Source organism: Lepisma saccharinum, chromosome 6, assembly GCF_977018435.1.
Source record: "Lepisma saccharinum chromosome 6, izLepSacc3.1, whole genome shotgun sequence".
NCBI classification, from domain to species: domain Eukaryota; kingdom Metazoa; phylum Arthropoda; class Insecta; order Zygentoma; family Lepismatidae; genus Lepisma; species Lepisma saccharinum.
The window spans coordinates 43,970,868-43,988,929 of NC_139234.1; the positions used below are offsets into that span (position 1 = coordinate 43,970,868).

Consider the following 18,062-nt stretch of genomic DNA (forward strand, 5'->3'; position numbering starts at 1 on the left):
ATTTAACAGATTACGATATATGTGATTATTCCACAATAAAATGCTGAAAAAATTCTGTCAAAAATATCCCGATATATTTATGCAGGTGTATAAATAGTTTTCACATTTTAATGAGAAGGAAAAGTTAAGAAATTTGAAAGCAATACAAGAAAGGTTTCCCAGTTGCTGAAAAGAAAAGCAGAAGTTTGAAACCACATTTGTTAGGTTTTTCCTTACTGCTTTAATTTGATCAAAACTGTATTAATATATCCCCTATGGACATAATTTTGAAAGTAAGAAATTGAATATTGGAATCAATTTTTCAAGAGTTTACCATTTTCAATTTGCTATTTTTGGCTGATATTCATACAATGGAAATTGGATTTGTCACATCTCTAATAGTATCCAAGATATTTTCCTATTATATTAGGACAGTAATTCATATAACTGACCATCATTAAGTGTACATGATGTATGCTTCCAAGTTTAGAATTAATTCACAGCCATATTGGTCAAACACCTGCAGCAAGATTTTCATCCATTTGTTAACAAAGTTTTAACTAGGGTTGAGCTGATACCGATGCATCTGTAAGTATCGGTTGAAATTTTTCCACCAATACCATTGTATTTGAGTTGCTAGAAGCGCAGCCAAAACCAACACTTGTTCCTTTTCAAATGTTCGTTCCACTTTTCCAGCTTACCTTTGGCTTTCAAAAAAAAAAAAAAATTAAAAATATTTGTGCATTTGTTAAATGAATGTAGACCCAAGTTTCCGTGAACAGCAAGTACGTGACAAAGATCCATAAGCAGATAAGATTCGCATAAAGTCTCTGCAAATCAAGGGTAACCTGAAATTGTAGGAGTTCGCTGCTTCTGTTTAGTTTTCTTTTGAAGTCTACCAGGCTTTGTTCATATAGGTGCGGTCTCGTGTAACAATAACCCCAATGAGGTCCCGGTAGCCAACGAGGCACCTGGTGTTTGTGGACATTTCTCTCCTTAGAGACCTTCCGCAGTCAAAATGGTCATCGCTCAAGTGGTGGACGTGTCTCAGACATAGTACATAGCATATTCCTGGAAATACATGGGCTAAACTCCCTTTTCCTATCCAACTTTAGACTTTTGTTTGTAAGGTAACTGGTTTCAGCAGGCATGTTTCGGCACTGGGAACGTGGCAAGGGAATATTTTTCTTTGAACGACTGTTGATGGCAGTTAGTCATTCTCTAATCTATGACAGTTACTTTCTGGAAAGTGTAATGATGAGTTTCGATTTCTTTCCACACCAAGGGATAGAACTATGCATTTAATATTCATTTAGAAATAATTTGCAAAAGTATATATTGAAAGCAGTCACATCAGAGCATCACTGTACTGAAGTCAATCGCCTGATATAGAACCAAGAGACTGGTAAGTTTTCACTCTCCTTACGTTTCGTTTACTAAATTTTATCCTCTTTGTTAAAGGACAAAAAAAGATACAAGGTAGATATGCACATTACAGCTTTACTATTAGTTTTAGACGTCGTGTCCGGTTGGGGCTGATAAATCGCCAATTATTCTTGTGTTCATGGATGATTTAATATTAGTTTGGGAAGAGTGATCCCTTAGTTTTAGAGGAGGTTGAAGAGGCATGATCTCATTTTTCAAAATTTGGGAGGAGGAGGGGGGAGACGGTCACCTCACTCTTAGCTCTCATAAAATATTTCTCTCATTTTGAATCATTTGATCGATTGTGATTGATCTATAAAAAAAACTGTAAAGTTGAGATGCATCGTTGTAACAGAGCATCATTTGGTGGATTTATTTATTCATCCCAGCTTGTCAGAAATGCATTTCTATAAAATGTAATAATAATAATTATATTCGAACATTTATATGTATGTATATATATATGTATATATATATATATATATATATATATATATATATATATATATATATATATATATATATATAATATAGTGATCCTGAAGTGGTAGAATTAAATTGCTAATTTGTGCTTTCTCCTCAGAGTGACAAGAGCAGCCCATACTGGCCCAATGTCTGGCACTGCATGAGCATGCCCAGCTGGCTTTCCATTACGAAGTGTGGCAGTCTGTGGTACAGAGATGGTGGCGGGGTGTTCACAGATCTCATGCTTCGTTGGATGACAAGACCATCCAAAACTGCAATTGCAAGCTGACGACTACAGGATCTGCGTTAGATACTTGCATAAGCTGTTGTCCCTCAACATACAGATTGACGGAAAATTTGCAGGTAGTTCAGAATATGTAGAAGTCCTGTAGTCATCTACTTGGAATGGCAGTTTCAGATGGTCTTGGTATCCAACAAAGCACGAGGTCTGTGAACAAACACCCTGCCACCTGTACCCACTGACTGCCACACATAGTAATGGGATGCCAGATGGGCATGCTCATGCAGTGTCAGACATCAGGCCATTATGGGCTGCTCTTGTTACCATGAGGAGAATGCACAAATTAGGAATTACATTCTACCACTTCAGGGATCACAATACATTTTGTTTCATATAAATGCGACTATATTTACAAAAATTATAATTATTCTTCAATAAGGAGTTACTTTCTCACCACCCTGTAGATATACTAGATTCACATACACTTTCATGTTTTGTATTGCTTTGGTAAATTTGAACTGGTAAATATACCAATAACCGATATTCTACCGCTAGGATACAAAACTGAAAATATTGATAATAATCATAACATGAAAGATTTGTTAACCTCCTTAATTAATGTATGTAACTAGATGATTGCAATGGTTTTGTTTTGAAAATGAAACTACATATTTAGGCACTACTGTTACCAAACTGGGGCACATGAATTATATGTTGATGTCCATAAAAACACAAACAAAATGGCAGAATTTTGCACTAAATTACAGGCTATTAATAAATATATTAGATACCAGTACAGTATCAATTATGTCCCATCCCTAAAATTTAAGCTGAACTGATAATTATGAAATCACCATACACAGCTTATTTGTGATTATAACACCATATTATTGCCAGAAATCTGTTTCAAATACATTAGCTACATTGGCACAAAAAATTACTATTATTACATTCACACCTTCACAGCAGAGTACCCCTTTGGTAGCTCACTGATCTGTAACAAATAAGACAGCACAGGCCCATTAGGAAAAAGACCAGGTTCCCAAGACACAGATATCCGAGTTGAATCAATCGCTGTAGCCCTGACAATCTTAGGAGCAGAACAAGGTACCCCAGTTGCCAAAGTGCTGATCACCACGCTTGGCTCCGAAAAAATAGGCTCATTTTGCTGAGCAACGAGGATAGCAATCCGAAACTGAAAAAGAAGAAAATTTGCATTACTGCAACAATTTAACCAATTTACATAGTAAAACAAACTAAAATACCAATGCAAAAACAAACAATGAAAATATGGTGTTGCATGGAAAACATGGTTTAAAAATACATAAAAAGCTCTGTATCTATATTGCTTAACTTAGTTGAAACCCATTAATTTTAAAGGCTTAATTGTCTGAGGATGCAGGTTGTTTCACAGGCACTCAGACAATGAAGGCAGTGAATTTAATGGATTCCAACTAACTAAAACAAGCAATACAAGTACAGAGGTTTTCATGTAAATAATTAAATGCTGAAATTACACAAAAATTGGAGTCAGTTGGCCCAAGTTTCACCTTGAAATAATGACTATGTAAAGATTTTAAAAAATACAGAATTGACTCAAATAAAAAAAAAGCAGTTATTTACACCCCTTCCCTCCACACACTTCTGGTAGAAGGATATGCTGTTGTGATGTGAAGCAAATGGAGAAAGTCAAGAGATATTAAAAGGTTCTCTCTATATTGTATGAAGCTGTGTTGAAACACATTAAAAGTTTTTAATACTTTTTCACGTTGCATAATTCTTTAAATTAGCAGTTATTGAGGTTCAGCAAACACAGGGTAGAAAATAATTTAACCACACACATAGAGAAGAATATCTAAGTATATTCACAGAAATTATTGTGTGAAAGGCCTTGTCTTGTGGTAAGAGAAGTCGTTTGTATAAATTCCTTTCAAAAAGATGTTTGATGAAGAGATAAAATTGTCACAAGGCTATAACATATCTAGACAACAGCAAAAGCAAACCATATGAAGATTCACATGAATGGTCCAGAAGAAATTATAAACATGTAATTTTTCAGAATTTGGAATATCATAGGGATCTTTCGAATGGAGAGGAAATTTTGAATATGACAGTACAAAGTTTCAGTGTAACCTTAAGTTGTGGATCCACTAAGTGGCCTAGTGAAATGGTCAAAGACCACAGGTGTTCATTTTAAATCAACATCCCTCACCCTCACAACTTGTCCTTACCCTTACCCCTGCACAGCCTCACCCTTATGACTCGACCTTGCCCTTACCCTCATCGTCTACCCTGCCATTGCCATCACCCTCACAAGTCTTCCAGAGGGTGAAGGTGAGATTTGCTCTCATGAGGGTCTCCCTCTGGATGGTGAACACCTCTTCGACGTGTCTGAGTATTTCAGGAAAAATAAATTTAAAATTTTCGTGCTCAATCTGTCGATCTGCCATGATGCCTGTGGCTCATGACAACAGTATGGCTGTTCCAGGTGTCTCACACGCAAGGTTTTCCCTCATCTTTACCTTCACCCTTATGACTTGCCACATCATCACCCTCAACCCCATCCTCACCCTAATGACTAAACCTTGTTCTCATGAGGGTTGCGATCAAGATAGTGAACACCTCTAAGACATATACGAGGGACAGTCAAATTAAAACCTTATTTTTTTATTTTTTTTATCTAGTAGATTTCTGTATGTAAAGTTACACAAGTTTGCTGCACTTTAGCATAGACCTATTGCTGATCCATGTATATTTTCAAGTCTGAGTTAGTGCCTGTATACCTCAAGAAGAAGAATATTTAGAATCTATCTGCAGTCACTTATGAGCCACCGTGAAGATCTTTTCAACCATCTGCATGTGGACTGAGGCCATTGTGTCAATCTTTTTCATCTATCTGTAAACTTGCTGGGGTGGTAAGAATGCTTAGACACATTGAATATTCATTTGCCGTAGAATGTGTATAAGTTTTGGGCTTCCAGAGGGCAAGAAACCACTGCTCTTCACTGGTGCATGTGTATGCAGGAGGCGCCATCTATAAAATGACAAAAATGGTGTTGTGAAGCTCACTTGATGTGTTGCAGCCTTGAGGTCATTTTGTAAATAACAGTCAATACCTCATGTAAACCTCAGCTGTTTGCCCTGTAATTTTTGTTGGGAGTTTTAAGATTTTCATCTCCCTCCTATAAGGAAATACTCACCCTATATTTGGTGTATGGTTTCAGATGTTCCAAATGCCGGCTAGTGTCTGGGCTCCATGCTTGGTTTCTATAATATTGCCATGCACCTGGCAGTTCTTCATAGCTCCACTGAACCATGTAACTAACGTTTGCTATCTTGGAATCTTCCCATTCCAGGCTAAGTGACGTGGCAGTTAGGGTATCTGCTACTAACGCTGGTGCAGGAGGAATTCCCATTTCATCTGTAACAAGTATTCAATTATATTGATCAAGTAATGGTTTCATTAAAAAATGACAATGCTATATTATAATTGCATAGTCTTTAATAGCACTGAATCTACACTAACGTAAAAAGATGTAGAGTATGGGATTCATAGAATAAATAACCCGAGGTGCAGCAGCCAGTGCAGGCCAGGGCCTACCTACAGACTGCCAGCCTCACTCACACCAGAGGTGGGAGATCATCCAAACCGTCACAGGGTGACACGTGGTCAGCACAACGAACCTCGAGTCATTGTTGTAGGTTTCCATGACCGGGTTATGCTGCTCATCCGTAACTCCCCAATTTTCTCACGATGGTGGGTGGCTATCGATCCCATACAAAGGCTGAAATCTCAGGAGAAAAGTTGTTATGCTTCCTCTAGGAGACTCAAACCTGCATGCGTCCCGTATCCAGAGCCCAAAGCATGATTCGTTAGACCGCACGGCCACGGTGTGGGACTCATAGAATAATAAAGAAAAGAGAAGTGTATTTGCATACAAAATTACCCCCTCACTGGCCAAGCAGGGCCTTGTCACTGAAAGTTCAAGATTCGAGTCCTGGCCTGGGTAAGTGTTCCTTCATCAATTTCATCTAATCATCATTCATCCTCAATGTCTCAATTTGTCTAAAAAGGCATAAAAGAGATAAAATAAGAAAACACAAAATACATAAACAATGTCAATGTATAGTAACAACTATATCTGCAACTTATCGTTGTAAATTATAACAAAGAATTGCTAACTGGTCACTAGCTCAACATACAGTCAGTAAGAATATGAAGGAAAGTATGTACAATCTGTTCCATGCAATATTTCATCACTCAAAATTTTAGTAAACCAAGTGCATAACTTCTTTAAGACAATTTTCAACAGCCATTGACATTAATAATTTCTGTTGTCTATTTGAATACTTTATTCATCTTAACCCACCTTATAATCTATTACATAAGGTTTTAATCTGTAAATGGATCCATCACGTGACATGACAAAATGTCAAATTTTCGCACTTAGTCAAATCATGACTTTTTTGTTGCATTGATGAAAAATTTGATTTTATAACAATTTGAAACTACAGTATTTCATTTCTTTCTCAACCAAAAAATTGAGTCTTTACCTGTAGAAATTCCTGTGATATTGGTGATTTGGACACTTGTTAAACACAATACCACTGTTTCAACATGGCCTTCAAAATTACAGTTCACTTTAAATGCATGTGTTTATTTAAAAAAAATAAAAAAAAACTTTTGGCTCTGTTATAACAGTTTACTGACTCATGCAACTGTAAAGTAGAGCCAGTTGAAGAAATGCAGTTGTTTTGAATGAGGTTTTCTAGCAGAAAGCCTAAATCCTAGTATTTAAATCACTAAATGGAACACAGTATTAGTACCTCTAAAGAAATAAATCATATATGTTATGTAAACATGCACTGTGTTTCTTGAGTGGGAGCCAAAGGCAAAATGGTAGTGCCTTTCAATAAAGGGGTCCTGTGGAGGCTGGTTCAGATTCTACTTTAAACTGCAGGTCCCATCTCATTTAGCCTTTCTGAGCACAAGGTGGACTTAAAACCTAACTCAATCAATGAATCTTTAGTGGGAGATGTTTTAAATCGAAAACTTGTTAAGCCATGTAACTGATATTTGTTGCAAGTAACGATTCTATTATTTTAGATATTGAATTTCCATTTCTTAGATACAAGTAAGGAACATTAAAATCGGAGTCTTACACAAAAATAAAAACTGCTGGCAACATGTACATTCTGTAGCCTAGATGGTCCAGTCCGTGACTGCTAGGTTTGAATCCTGAGAACGGGGGATTCAGGTGATTTTTTCCAGCAATGTTGCTGATGCTCCAGCAGCTCTGTGGTTCACTTAGCCTCTAATAAATGGGGACCTGGGGGTAACAAATAGTTGGAGCATGGTGCAGTCACATTACCTCCACAAAAAAGGACAAGAGCATGGAAGTATTGGAACCTACCCCCGCATCTCCCTATATGCCACCATGGCATGTTGCGCTGTACAGGGGTAGTTTTACCTTCACTAACATTTCTTTTTTAAAAAATCACACACAAGATAGGCATAAAAACAAGCTTATGGACCAATGTTGTAAGACTAGGTATCTAATTGTGAAGCATAGATGCTGAACATGAGAAGGAAGAAGAACTGATAAGAAAGCACACCACAAAAAAACATAGTTACTTGCAAATATCAAATTTATAGCTTGATAAAATTATATTGTGTGTGTATCAAAACGTTCCAAATACAAGAAATGTGGCACTTCTTTGCATAACATATATGATTTTATTGTTTTGTAGTTTAAGTACAGCAAATACACTATGCACCTTTAAGAAACATAAAATTATTTCACAGGAAAATATCAACAGAGCACAAGAGTTAAAATTTATGATATATCTTTTTACATGAACTGAACATACATGTAACACCATCTGGTACAGCTCTAATCCAGTTTACCTCTTATCATAATAAACAAAAATAAAATTTTCTTAAGACATAAATATGTTACAGAGAACATGATTAGAGCAGATAACAATTTATCAGGTGAACAAAATCACAAGGAAAGTACAAACTGGGGTTGAGCGGATACGACTTTGAACCAATATCGATGTTGACATTTGAACAATTTAAATTTATTCAGAATATTTACAAAAGATAATACAGTGAAACCCCGATTTTATGTTCCACAGTTTTACATATTCCTGCATTATACATTCAATATTCATGGTACCAATAAAGCTAAATACTATAAAAAATTCCCCAATTTTACATTTTCCTGCATTTTAAGTTCTTTCAACTTGGTCCCTTGAAAAATGTAAAATAGAGGTTTCAATGTATATTCAATCCGAACATCTAGCAAAATCTGATAGCAAAATAGATGTGCATTTTCATATAACATGTATTACATTTACATGTACTTTTTTCTTCCCAGACAAAAGCACTGCACTGACTATATTTATGCATAAGCATAATCATCATTATTTTTTATTCAAATAGCTTCTGGATGTTTGTCCCTCCCCACGACACACATTTCTTCTATTGAATTTTACTTTTCATACCCTGAATCATGTACGACATATGAAAGAACATTGATTAAATTCTGTTTAGATTCACTACAATTACTTTTCATAAGAAAATGGCTCTCCATTAAAATCTGTTACATTTTTTTATCCCAAGTGTTTTTGTGTACTTTTGGAGCCATCCGTACTAAAGTTGCATACCAGTTTTTATTGAAGTGTTTGTATTGTTCCTGTTTGGCTCAAATAAAATTTGAAAGCTTTAATTTGTGCCTTCAGGAACTTCATAACCACAACAGCATTCCAGTGTATATAATTATAGTAATGCTTGCTTGCATCGTGCCTAATAGCTCTTCACTTTTACTTTCATAATCCTTCCAATCAAAAATAGTTTCATTTAGTTGATTGAAAATGCATTCTCATGTAATTAATTTTGTATACATACCGAGCCACACTGGCCTCGCCTGATTTTTCGCTCATACTGTTTTACCTGTGTGGAATCATCTCTGCCAGTGCTGTGAGAAACCAGGCAACATCGAAGTCTACAGTGTTGCAAAAGCAACAGATCCCATTGCACTAGCACTGGCAGAGACGATTCCACACAGGTAAAACAGCGAGAGCTAAAAATCAGCCGAGGCTGGGCTGACTCGGTAGCTCAGTGGTAGAGCAATGGCACGGTATGCCAGAGACACGGGTTCGAGTCCTGATCGCTGAAAATTTCTACCTAGCACATCTCCTGTGTGTGCCTAATCTTCAAGTTACTTACATGTGTCAAAAAGTCAAAGTTTGCCTTTAAGCTCACTTTATGCTCAAAAAGGCTCATCAGGACTTGAGCTACAGTTTAAAGTGGGATCTGTACCATTGTGCAGTGGCATGCCCAAGGGGGGGTTGATGGGGGTTATAACCCCCCCCCCTTTCGCCCAGTATTCCTAATAAAAAAAACGTCAAAAGTAGGAAAATATGCCAAAATGAGAGCTGACTTAAGGAAAAGTATACATAACCCTTCCCTTTCGAAAATCCTGGGCACGCCACTGCCATTGTGGTATGTGTCTCCACCAGGGATAGAACCTGGGACCCCTTAATTGCAAGGTGGCAGCACTACTACCAGCACCACACCATCAGAGGGGGCCTGCTTGCACATGGATAGTTAACTAGACAGATGAACAGGCATATGAATTGAGTGGCTTGGGAGTAAAACTTGATAACCCATACTCCATTCAAAACTGAGTTAACATTGAATTCAGTTGCTGTACAATGGTGAATGAAGCTGGGGACAGTCAGTAATACACGGGAACATCTGGGTAACCCTTAAGCCACAATGTAATGGACAAACTTTAACCTCCATTTTTTGTCAAGCTTTACTCCCGAGCCGCTCAATTAAACTTTCGGGTGTTTAGCATTAACATACCCAGATTAAATGGGAGCTTAGGAAGACAGAGAGCTTCAACCTCTGGGCATCTACCCCACGATGAAGGAAAAAGGGTCCACGAAATGAAAGAATGACATACTGGAATGTTAGCGAAACTATGAGAAACTACTAACTATCCAATGCAAATTGACCTAACACATGCAACAAGGATCATGAAAATTTACAAAAAAAAATCACATAAAGTTCTTTGAATATTGTGAATAAAATCTGGATAAATCTTGAAAGCATCCACAATGTTAGACCTAAGCTTCCATACAAATTTGTGCCTGTGTATTAATAGCATTAAGTTATCTACAGCTACTAAGTTTATACATACAGACTTATTCAATTACTGAAAGTGAATGTTTTACGAATTATGATACTAAAGAAACTCTATGGTTTTAATAGACTATAGCTTTTTGCTTACCCCTGACTTTGTGAACATACATTGTCACCGCATAATTACACCCCATAACACAGTAGAGATCTTTGGTTGGTAAGAGATATTTTGTTGTTCCATTCTGGAAAAGAAACAATATAAGAAAAGTTAATGAACATCAAAATGAAAAGACAAAAATTTATTTATCTTTCCATTCAAGTGTTTAACGCAAGGCACTTGTGTGTTTAATATGGAAGTTGCCCATTTTCACACTTTTCAAAATATGCCAGGCTTGTAGATATAGTTTACTCAGAGTCTAGATCAAGAAATAACTAGTCTTGGGCTTACTAAAAATTCCCCAATACCTAACAATCAAAATTAACATTCATTTGCCTCGTATTAAAACAAATTAAATGTGCCAAGAAATTTTGTAGAAAATGTCTATCAGCAATGCAGATAATACATTTTAAAACTATATTCTAAAATCAAGTCAGCTTTATGCAAAAGGAGAAATGAATAAATATAGGCTACTTACACAGACATTCTGGCAACTGGATTCCAAAGCCTTGTTCCACACATTGCAGCCACGAGAACACTGGAAAAATGGAAATAATAAAATTAGGTATGTTGTATTCAAAGCACAGAACACAGATAGCAAAAATCACAAAGAAATACAAAAGTAATGGTAAGGACTTGACATTGAATTTATTATAAGTAACACTAAGAAAAAATATTTATGGAGCCATGTGAAGTAATGTGTGGCTGATTTTATTACTATCCACCTACTGCCAAAATTCTGATGTATGGAGCCCATGGTGGATATAATGACTCTGTGGTACCTGCATGCTAAGAGGGTCCCAAAGCTGTCATGCGACCACTCTTGACAACAAAGAGAGGCCCATGCTCCTCAGAGATATTACATAAGCCTAATTCTCCACCTGGGGCTACTGCGTAGCCAAATGGTTAGCACTCTTGCCTTTGGTGCAAGTGGTCCTGGGTTTGTTTCCTGGTGGGAGTCCGAAACATTTCAGTGTTGGCTCACCATTGTGAGGGCAAGTGGAAAGCTACTTGAAAAGAAGAAGCAGCAGACTTTGGTCTCGAAAGCAAGAAGCCAGCAGCAATGGAACTTGACATTGACTATGCATCGCCCAATGAAAAAGCTGCTCTGGCAGGTCCTGCTGTTCCTGAAGAACTTACATTTTCCACAATAGTTGTCCCACAATCTCTAAAGTCTTACCAAACAGAAAAATATGATGCAAATTATTCTTTTGAGTTTTAGAATGTGTAAATACAATAGCAAATAAATGCCCTGAAAATTCTCAATTTTTCACATAACATGGGGATGACAGGACACAGGAAAACTCCCTGGAAAAACCACATCTGATTCTACATTCACCCAACCAAAAACATATTTTGAAAGAAATATGACACTAGTACTACATTAGTCCAAAAACCATGTGACAACTCCTGAGACAGCATGAAAACAAATTGTCATTTCAGCACAGAAAGTTACGGAAGGTGTAGCACCATGGGTGGAAAAACCCAACAAAAAAAATGTGACACGAAATTCTTGTACCCATGGTTCCAATAATAGAACATATGTCACAATGAGGTGATAAGAGGATGCTTAAAGGTACTGATGATGGGTGGCCTCGAATGGCCACATGATGATTAATTTTGTTTGAGCATCAGGTCCAATCCACTCATGCACCACCTCGGGGATTAAAGTAGCATGACAACATCTGGGTCAAGTTTGTTACAGGTCTGAATTGGTTAACATGAGCAAATGAGCCACACCTTAGTTTTGCTCCCAAAGCAGTGATTTATCCACACACCCCTAACACCCCCCCAAATTTCGACGAACACCCTCCCAAGCAGAAAAGGGGATTCTTTTATCAACAATAAACAATAGAATAACAATACTTCAACATTAACAGAAAGGAATCATCTGTAGGTCTACAAGAAGTGAAGTCCAATGGACCTTTCGATCAACTAAAACCAGTGTCAAGGAAGGAGGGTGGATTGTGCAACATGGTAATTTCCTGGAAGACAAGGCTTCGGTCAGCTCTAGGGAAGGGACACTGCCATCTGAAAAATGTCAAACTGATCTCTCGCACTCCTTCCAGGGAGCACATATGTCACACAGTGTCGACAGTTCAGCATTTGAATACCTAAATATTTTTTAAACACATTACAGATTTGTAAATTCAACCCATGAGTCAATGAAATTTACATTTTGTTGCATTTTCCTTTCGATTCTTCCATGTGAAAAATGTACGATAAAAGTAAGGTAAGAAATTCAAAGATACATGTTTGACTCCTTGTAGTGAAATGTGTTACTATGGTTAGCAACACTATTTTCTGTAACTTGGGCATGATGGATGATTTTGAAGTGGTAGAGAAGAGAACAGTCAAATGCCTTAGGCCTTAGGTCAGTCTGTGTAGCATCTCAGTTTGTGTGTTGTCGTTCTGCTTAATGTAACAAATGTCTGAAACTTTAATGCAAAACAGGCTGAAGAAGATAGAGAAAATGAAACCAGACAGAAAGAAACTGAAAGTGGTGAGTAGAAGAGTAGGAAAGCAGTGACACTATATGTAGGTATAATTTCTTCCAACGGATAATCATAAAGTACCATAATAAAATTTACTGACTGAGTATTCGATATAAAACAGTAGGTATTTCATGAAGAACCTAAGTGATTCATTCACGTCTACAGTATAGTTGATGTATGTGACCATTTTTGTGGCTCTAAGAGTTCTTACCTTTAGTTGATGTATGTGACCATTTTTGTGGTTCTAAGAGTTCTTACCTTTGTAAAAGAAATTATATATGAGAGAGAGAGAGAGAGAGAGTTGTAAAATGGAAAGGGGAGGGAGGGTATTTTAAATTAAAGTTATTGTCAGTTTGCAAAGATATAGATTTAGTAAAGTTGTATTCCTCATTTTATCTAGTCGGTTCCCTGACATAATGACATATTAAATGTTTTCCAACTTTCCAGAGGAAACAAAGGAAGTATAAGGAATTAAATATAAAAAGAAATTTAATTTACATTAAGTGCCAAATTTATATCTGACCATAGGCGCACCAGTGGGGACATGATAGCACTTGCCACTCACTGCCTGCTGGAAAACATGGAGAGAAAAATTTTGTTTGGTTCATTGTGCTCTTTGTGTTGGAAAGTGAAATAAATGCTATTCAAAAAGTAAAAAAAAAAAAAAAAGTAAAGTGCTCCCTTGTGCATAGCACCACGCCATGAAGGCGTATAGGGGGTGTGGGGGTAACGCCCCACCAGTAGCGAAGCGTAGTCTTACGAAGGAGGCAAGCAATGTTTCAGTACAACAAAACATGTAGTACAACGACATGCCGAGGGGAAAGATTCAAGGTTTATAGCCTCATTTACCCAGTCGCTGGATTTGTCAAAATATCGTAATAAAGTGACTGTACTAAAAATAAACCATATGATCCGCAAACGTCACATTTACTTTTTTAAAAAAATCCAGGTAACGTTATTCATATGATATTAAACGTTTTGCATATGCGAACTTTCCGCATACGACTAAAGGGAGACGGAATTTCTTACTTACTTATTAGTACCTTTATTTGTTCATTATTATTTAATATGGTCAAACGGTGACCAAACCGATTTAGATAAAAAAAAAATGGGAATCATTTGTTTATTTTACGCTGCATGATGTAATTTAGTATTTTTGGGCACCCTAAAACCGCATTGGAGTAACTTAAACACTAAATAAAAAGTTAAACACAAACAATAAAAAATTCATTTCAAAGCAAAGAAACACATGCATAGACGATGTACTCACCACAATAAATTTCAAACTCTTGGTGTTGGTCGACCCCCTTCCACGATTTTCATTTTAACACTTATCTCTCTCGAGCTAAACGAAGCAATTTTCAATTGCTCAATAATACACCCGCACTTCAATCAACCGTTCCTAAATACGCGTTCATTCCGATAAATTCACAGCACAAAACACGAAGCAACAAACACTCACACTATCCCACGCGCTTTCCACAACTGCAAATACAAGCATCCACACAAGATCAAATTGAAAATCTCTGAAACAACAGAAAGTGATACCAACCTATTTCCTTAATTTTATCCGTCACAAAGGAAAGATATATCAGTTTGGAGATAAAAATTACGCGGAGGAATCAGAATCATTTCAGCAGAACGAGTATGTACATTAATATTTAAGTAATAAAGTGTCATTCAATGGCGTGCCCGGGGTGAAGGGGGGGGGGGTGGATGGTAGACATAACCCCCTTTTGGCCCAGTATATCTAAGAAAAAACGTCAAAGGAAGGAAAAGATGACAAAATGGGGACCGTAAAAAGACCCTGGGAACACCACTTGCGTCATAATAATAGAACTTAAAACATATTCGGGCCTCCCCGATGGCGCAGTGGTAGTGTCGTCGCCTTGTAATCAAGGGGTTCTGGGTTCGATACCCGGTGGAGGCACAAGTGTTTCAGATCCCATTTTAAACTGTAGGTCCAGTCCCGATTAGCCTTACTGTGCATAAAGTGGACTTAAAACAACAAATCAATCAATCAATCATTAAAACATATTCTTGTGCTCATAAAATGCAGAATGTATACGATTTACTTCTATGCCATGTACAAATATCAGTAGATAGTTCTTTCTCAGATAGCTTTATTTTCACCCCAAGTTTTATTCAAAAGCAGTCAATTTATTGATTGTAAAATTTGTGAAAGAGCTCACTTGAATTACTGCGTAAATAATTTGGCAGTTGCAAACACTGGTAGTGGTCATCACTTCTGGCGTAATTTGAGCTGGACCGACCAGGAAGCAGGGTGCGGGACCAAGGTCCGTCCAATCTTCCCTCCCTCCCTGAGAAAACTCTTCACGGGGGTGCAGAAATTCCACTGCCCCAACTCCCAATGTCAACTTTTTTTACGCGTTTTATATTTCGCGAAATCTAAAATAATTTGTAATATAATATGATATATATGGAATTTAGAACAGTGATAATAACTTCTTTTAGTTATTTTATGACTAACAATTATTATTATATTTGCGATCTTGTTTACGTGTTCATGAAGACAAATATTCGTTACTAGTTTTTTGCTGGCAACGTACCCATAGATGAATCCTTCTGCTTTCGGTTGAACTCGGCTATTTTCGGGAATCACGCAAGCTCGGAAAGCACAGCTTTTTGTAGAAGCTTTGTGGACGGGTTCCACCAAAATTTCACGCTTCGCCATGTGACTCCTTCGGAGGCCTTATTTTCCCGCAGAACGGCTGCAAGCATTGAGGCTGGTGCTTGCTACAGAGCTGCTGGGGGAGTTTGCGGCCGCATTTTTTCGCGAAATCGAGTGCAATGGAAACTAAATACGGTTAGAACATTAAGTACATTAAATGATATTCGAATTATGCAAGCAGTGCTTGCATTGCTTGTACTATATCTTCGCCTCTGCGCCCCACACTTTCTTGATCCGGTCGTGAGTGGGAGTGATGTGATCAGCATCACGCCCCTGACCGCCTTTACCCCCTAGGGTTTCCCCCAGGTACCCATGTTATTCGACGCTGGGTGGGCGCCGGGGCCGCTTCCATCGTTAGAAAAGTTCCCGGATTTGAACCGGCCGGGGATCGAACCCGGGACCTATTCAATTTTTAAATAATTGAATATAACGTGAATATAAATTAGAAGTGAAAATTCCTTGCCTTCCCTTTGCAGCTAACATGCCATGTGTTTATTTGCAAATGTAATGTAATTTTCTTTTAAGGCAAAGAGGTACATGACTCCCAATTCCCTAGAGTCTCTCTTTTAGTATTTGAAAGCTAAACTCTCAACAGCGCCAAGCGTATTTTCCAAAGTTTTGTAAGGTAAGGGTATAAGACTCAAATATGAAATTTCTTGACCGATTTCATTCGAAAGCAATATCACGTATCTATCTAATGTCCTTCCCAACTTCCCACTATAATTTAAAGACTTCATGGCCATGCTCTAAATATGCAGAGAGTTTCATTACTTTATTCAGTTTGTGAAGCATTGTTTAAGCAGATTTGAAAACACCAGCAGAATTTGGATCTCACTCGCAATATAGAACTATTAAAATTATAGCTATGTATGCATATTTTCTAAATGAAGCTAGAACAGGAGGGGATAGGGGGCATGTGCTGAGGTAAAGAGGCTGCTGAACGAGCAAAGCAAAATTGTAAAGAGTAAACATTACTGTGAAATGAAAGTATTGTTGCTATGTTTAATTAATAATATACGTACATTATCAGTTTGCAAAGAAATAGTTCTGAAAATTTTCTTGCTCGCAGTGTTATAATTTATTTCAGAGTCATATGTATTACGTATATCTGTGATTATTACTACTACTTCAGACCAGCAAGCGTGCACACACCCATGGAATGCATTGTCACTGATATTTCGTCGATGAATTGGGCATCCCCCAAGATAAACTCCAAGTTACACCTATGACAAGAAACATACAAATACAGTTAAAAAATATTGCCCAAGTCAGGCACGTATCCAGAGGGGGCTTACACTAGGTTTACACTAGATAAAATGAGTTTTTTTTGTTTCTTGTGGTGTGAAATAAAATAATGTGACAATAATTTAAGGAGAGGAATAATTATCGAGGCAAGACGGAGAAAGTTCCGTAACCCTGTTATTGATAATAGCACGTATCCAAGATGGGGCACAGGAGGCTCGACCCTCTCCCCAGGAAATTTTTCAGTTCACGTTAGATAAAATTAGCTTTTTGGCTTCTTGAAAAATGTGAAAATAAATTAAGGAGAGAAATCATTATCGAGGCAAGACTGAGAATGTTTTATACCCCTGTTATTGTTAATAGCACGTATCCAAGGTGGGGATGAGGTGGCTCGCCCCCCCCCCTCAGGAAAATTCTCAATTTACACTAGATGAAATTAGATTTTTGGCGTCTTGAATAATGTGAAGATACTATATTTATAAATCTGAGAGAAATAATTATCGAGACAAGACGGAGAGTTTTCTATAACCCTATTATTGTCAATAGCACGTATCCAAGGTGGGAATCAGGAGGCTCGAGCCCCCCTTCACGAAATGTTTCTGTTTACACTAGATAAAATTAGGATGTTGGTTTCTTGAATAATGTGATGATAATTTGGGAGAAATAATTATCGAGACAAGACGGAGAATGTTCTATAACCCTGTTATTGTTAATAGCACGTATCCAAGGTGGGGTTGAGGTGGCTCGAGCCCCCCCCCCTCCCGTTTTTTTTTATTTTTATTTTTCACTAGATAAAATTAGGTTTTTGGCTTTTTGAATAATGTGACGATGATTTAAGGAGATAGACAATTATCGAGGCAAGACGGAGAATGTTCTATAACCCTGTAGTTTATAATATTGCACGTAAACTTTTCTTGCGCTTTTGGTGTTGTCGCAGCGCACTTGAGCACTATGTAGAGACTTGTCAGCATTCGGAAGCTGCACAACAAAGGTAGCGACACACATAGGGCGATTCGTTGTAATTTCTAATCTCTGGAAGGCGGGAGAGGGTACGTTCTTGAATGAGAGAAGGAGTCAACTACTGGCAATAGTAACGAATCGTTTTATCTGTGGAACGTTCTAGAATATAATGAGGATATAAATATGCGGATTCAATTTTTCGGTTCATCTCTACAAAGAATCGGTTAATGAGATTTCAGAGGTAAGTGTGA

General features: G+C 37.4%; 1 protein-coding gene across 4 annotated transcripts in view; it reads right to left on the reverse strand.

Moving 5' to 3' along the window:
- The window catches only part of sev (receptor protein-tyrosine kinase sevenless), a 157,334-nt gene that overhangs the window by 74,945 nt on the left and 64,327 nt on the right, over positions 1-18,062 (reverse strand). For 2 of the 4 annotated variants that reach the window (XM_083123833.1, XM_083123832.1), the window contains exons 3-6: positions 10,901-10,960; positions 10,414-10,507; positions 5,311-5,531; positions 3,069-3,305 (exon numbers count right to left, since the gene is read on the reverse strand). In XM_083123833.1, coding sequence (XP_082979959.1) covers positions 3,069-3,305; positions 5,311-5,531; positions 10,414-10,507; positions 10,901-10,960 — 612 coding nt within the window. Of the gene's footprint in view, positions 1-3,068; positions 3,306-5,310; positions 5,532-9,023; positions 9,084-10,413; positions 10,508-10,900; positions 10,961-18,062 lie in introns of those variants that run through there. The other 2 variants (XM_083123834.1, XM_083123836.1) reach the window with 2 other exon arrangements.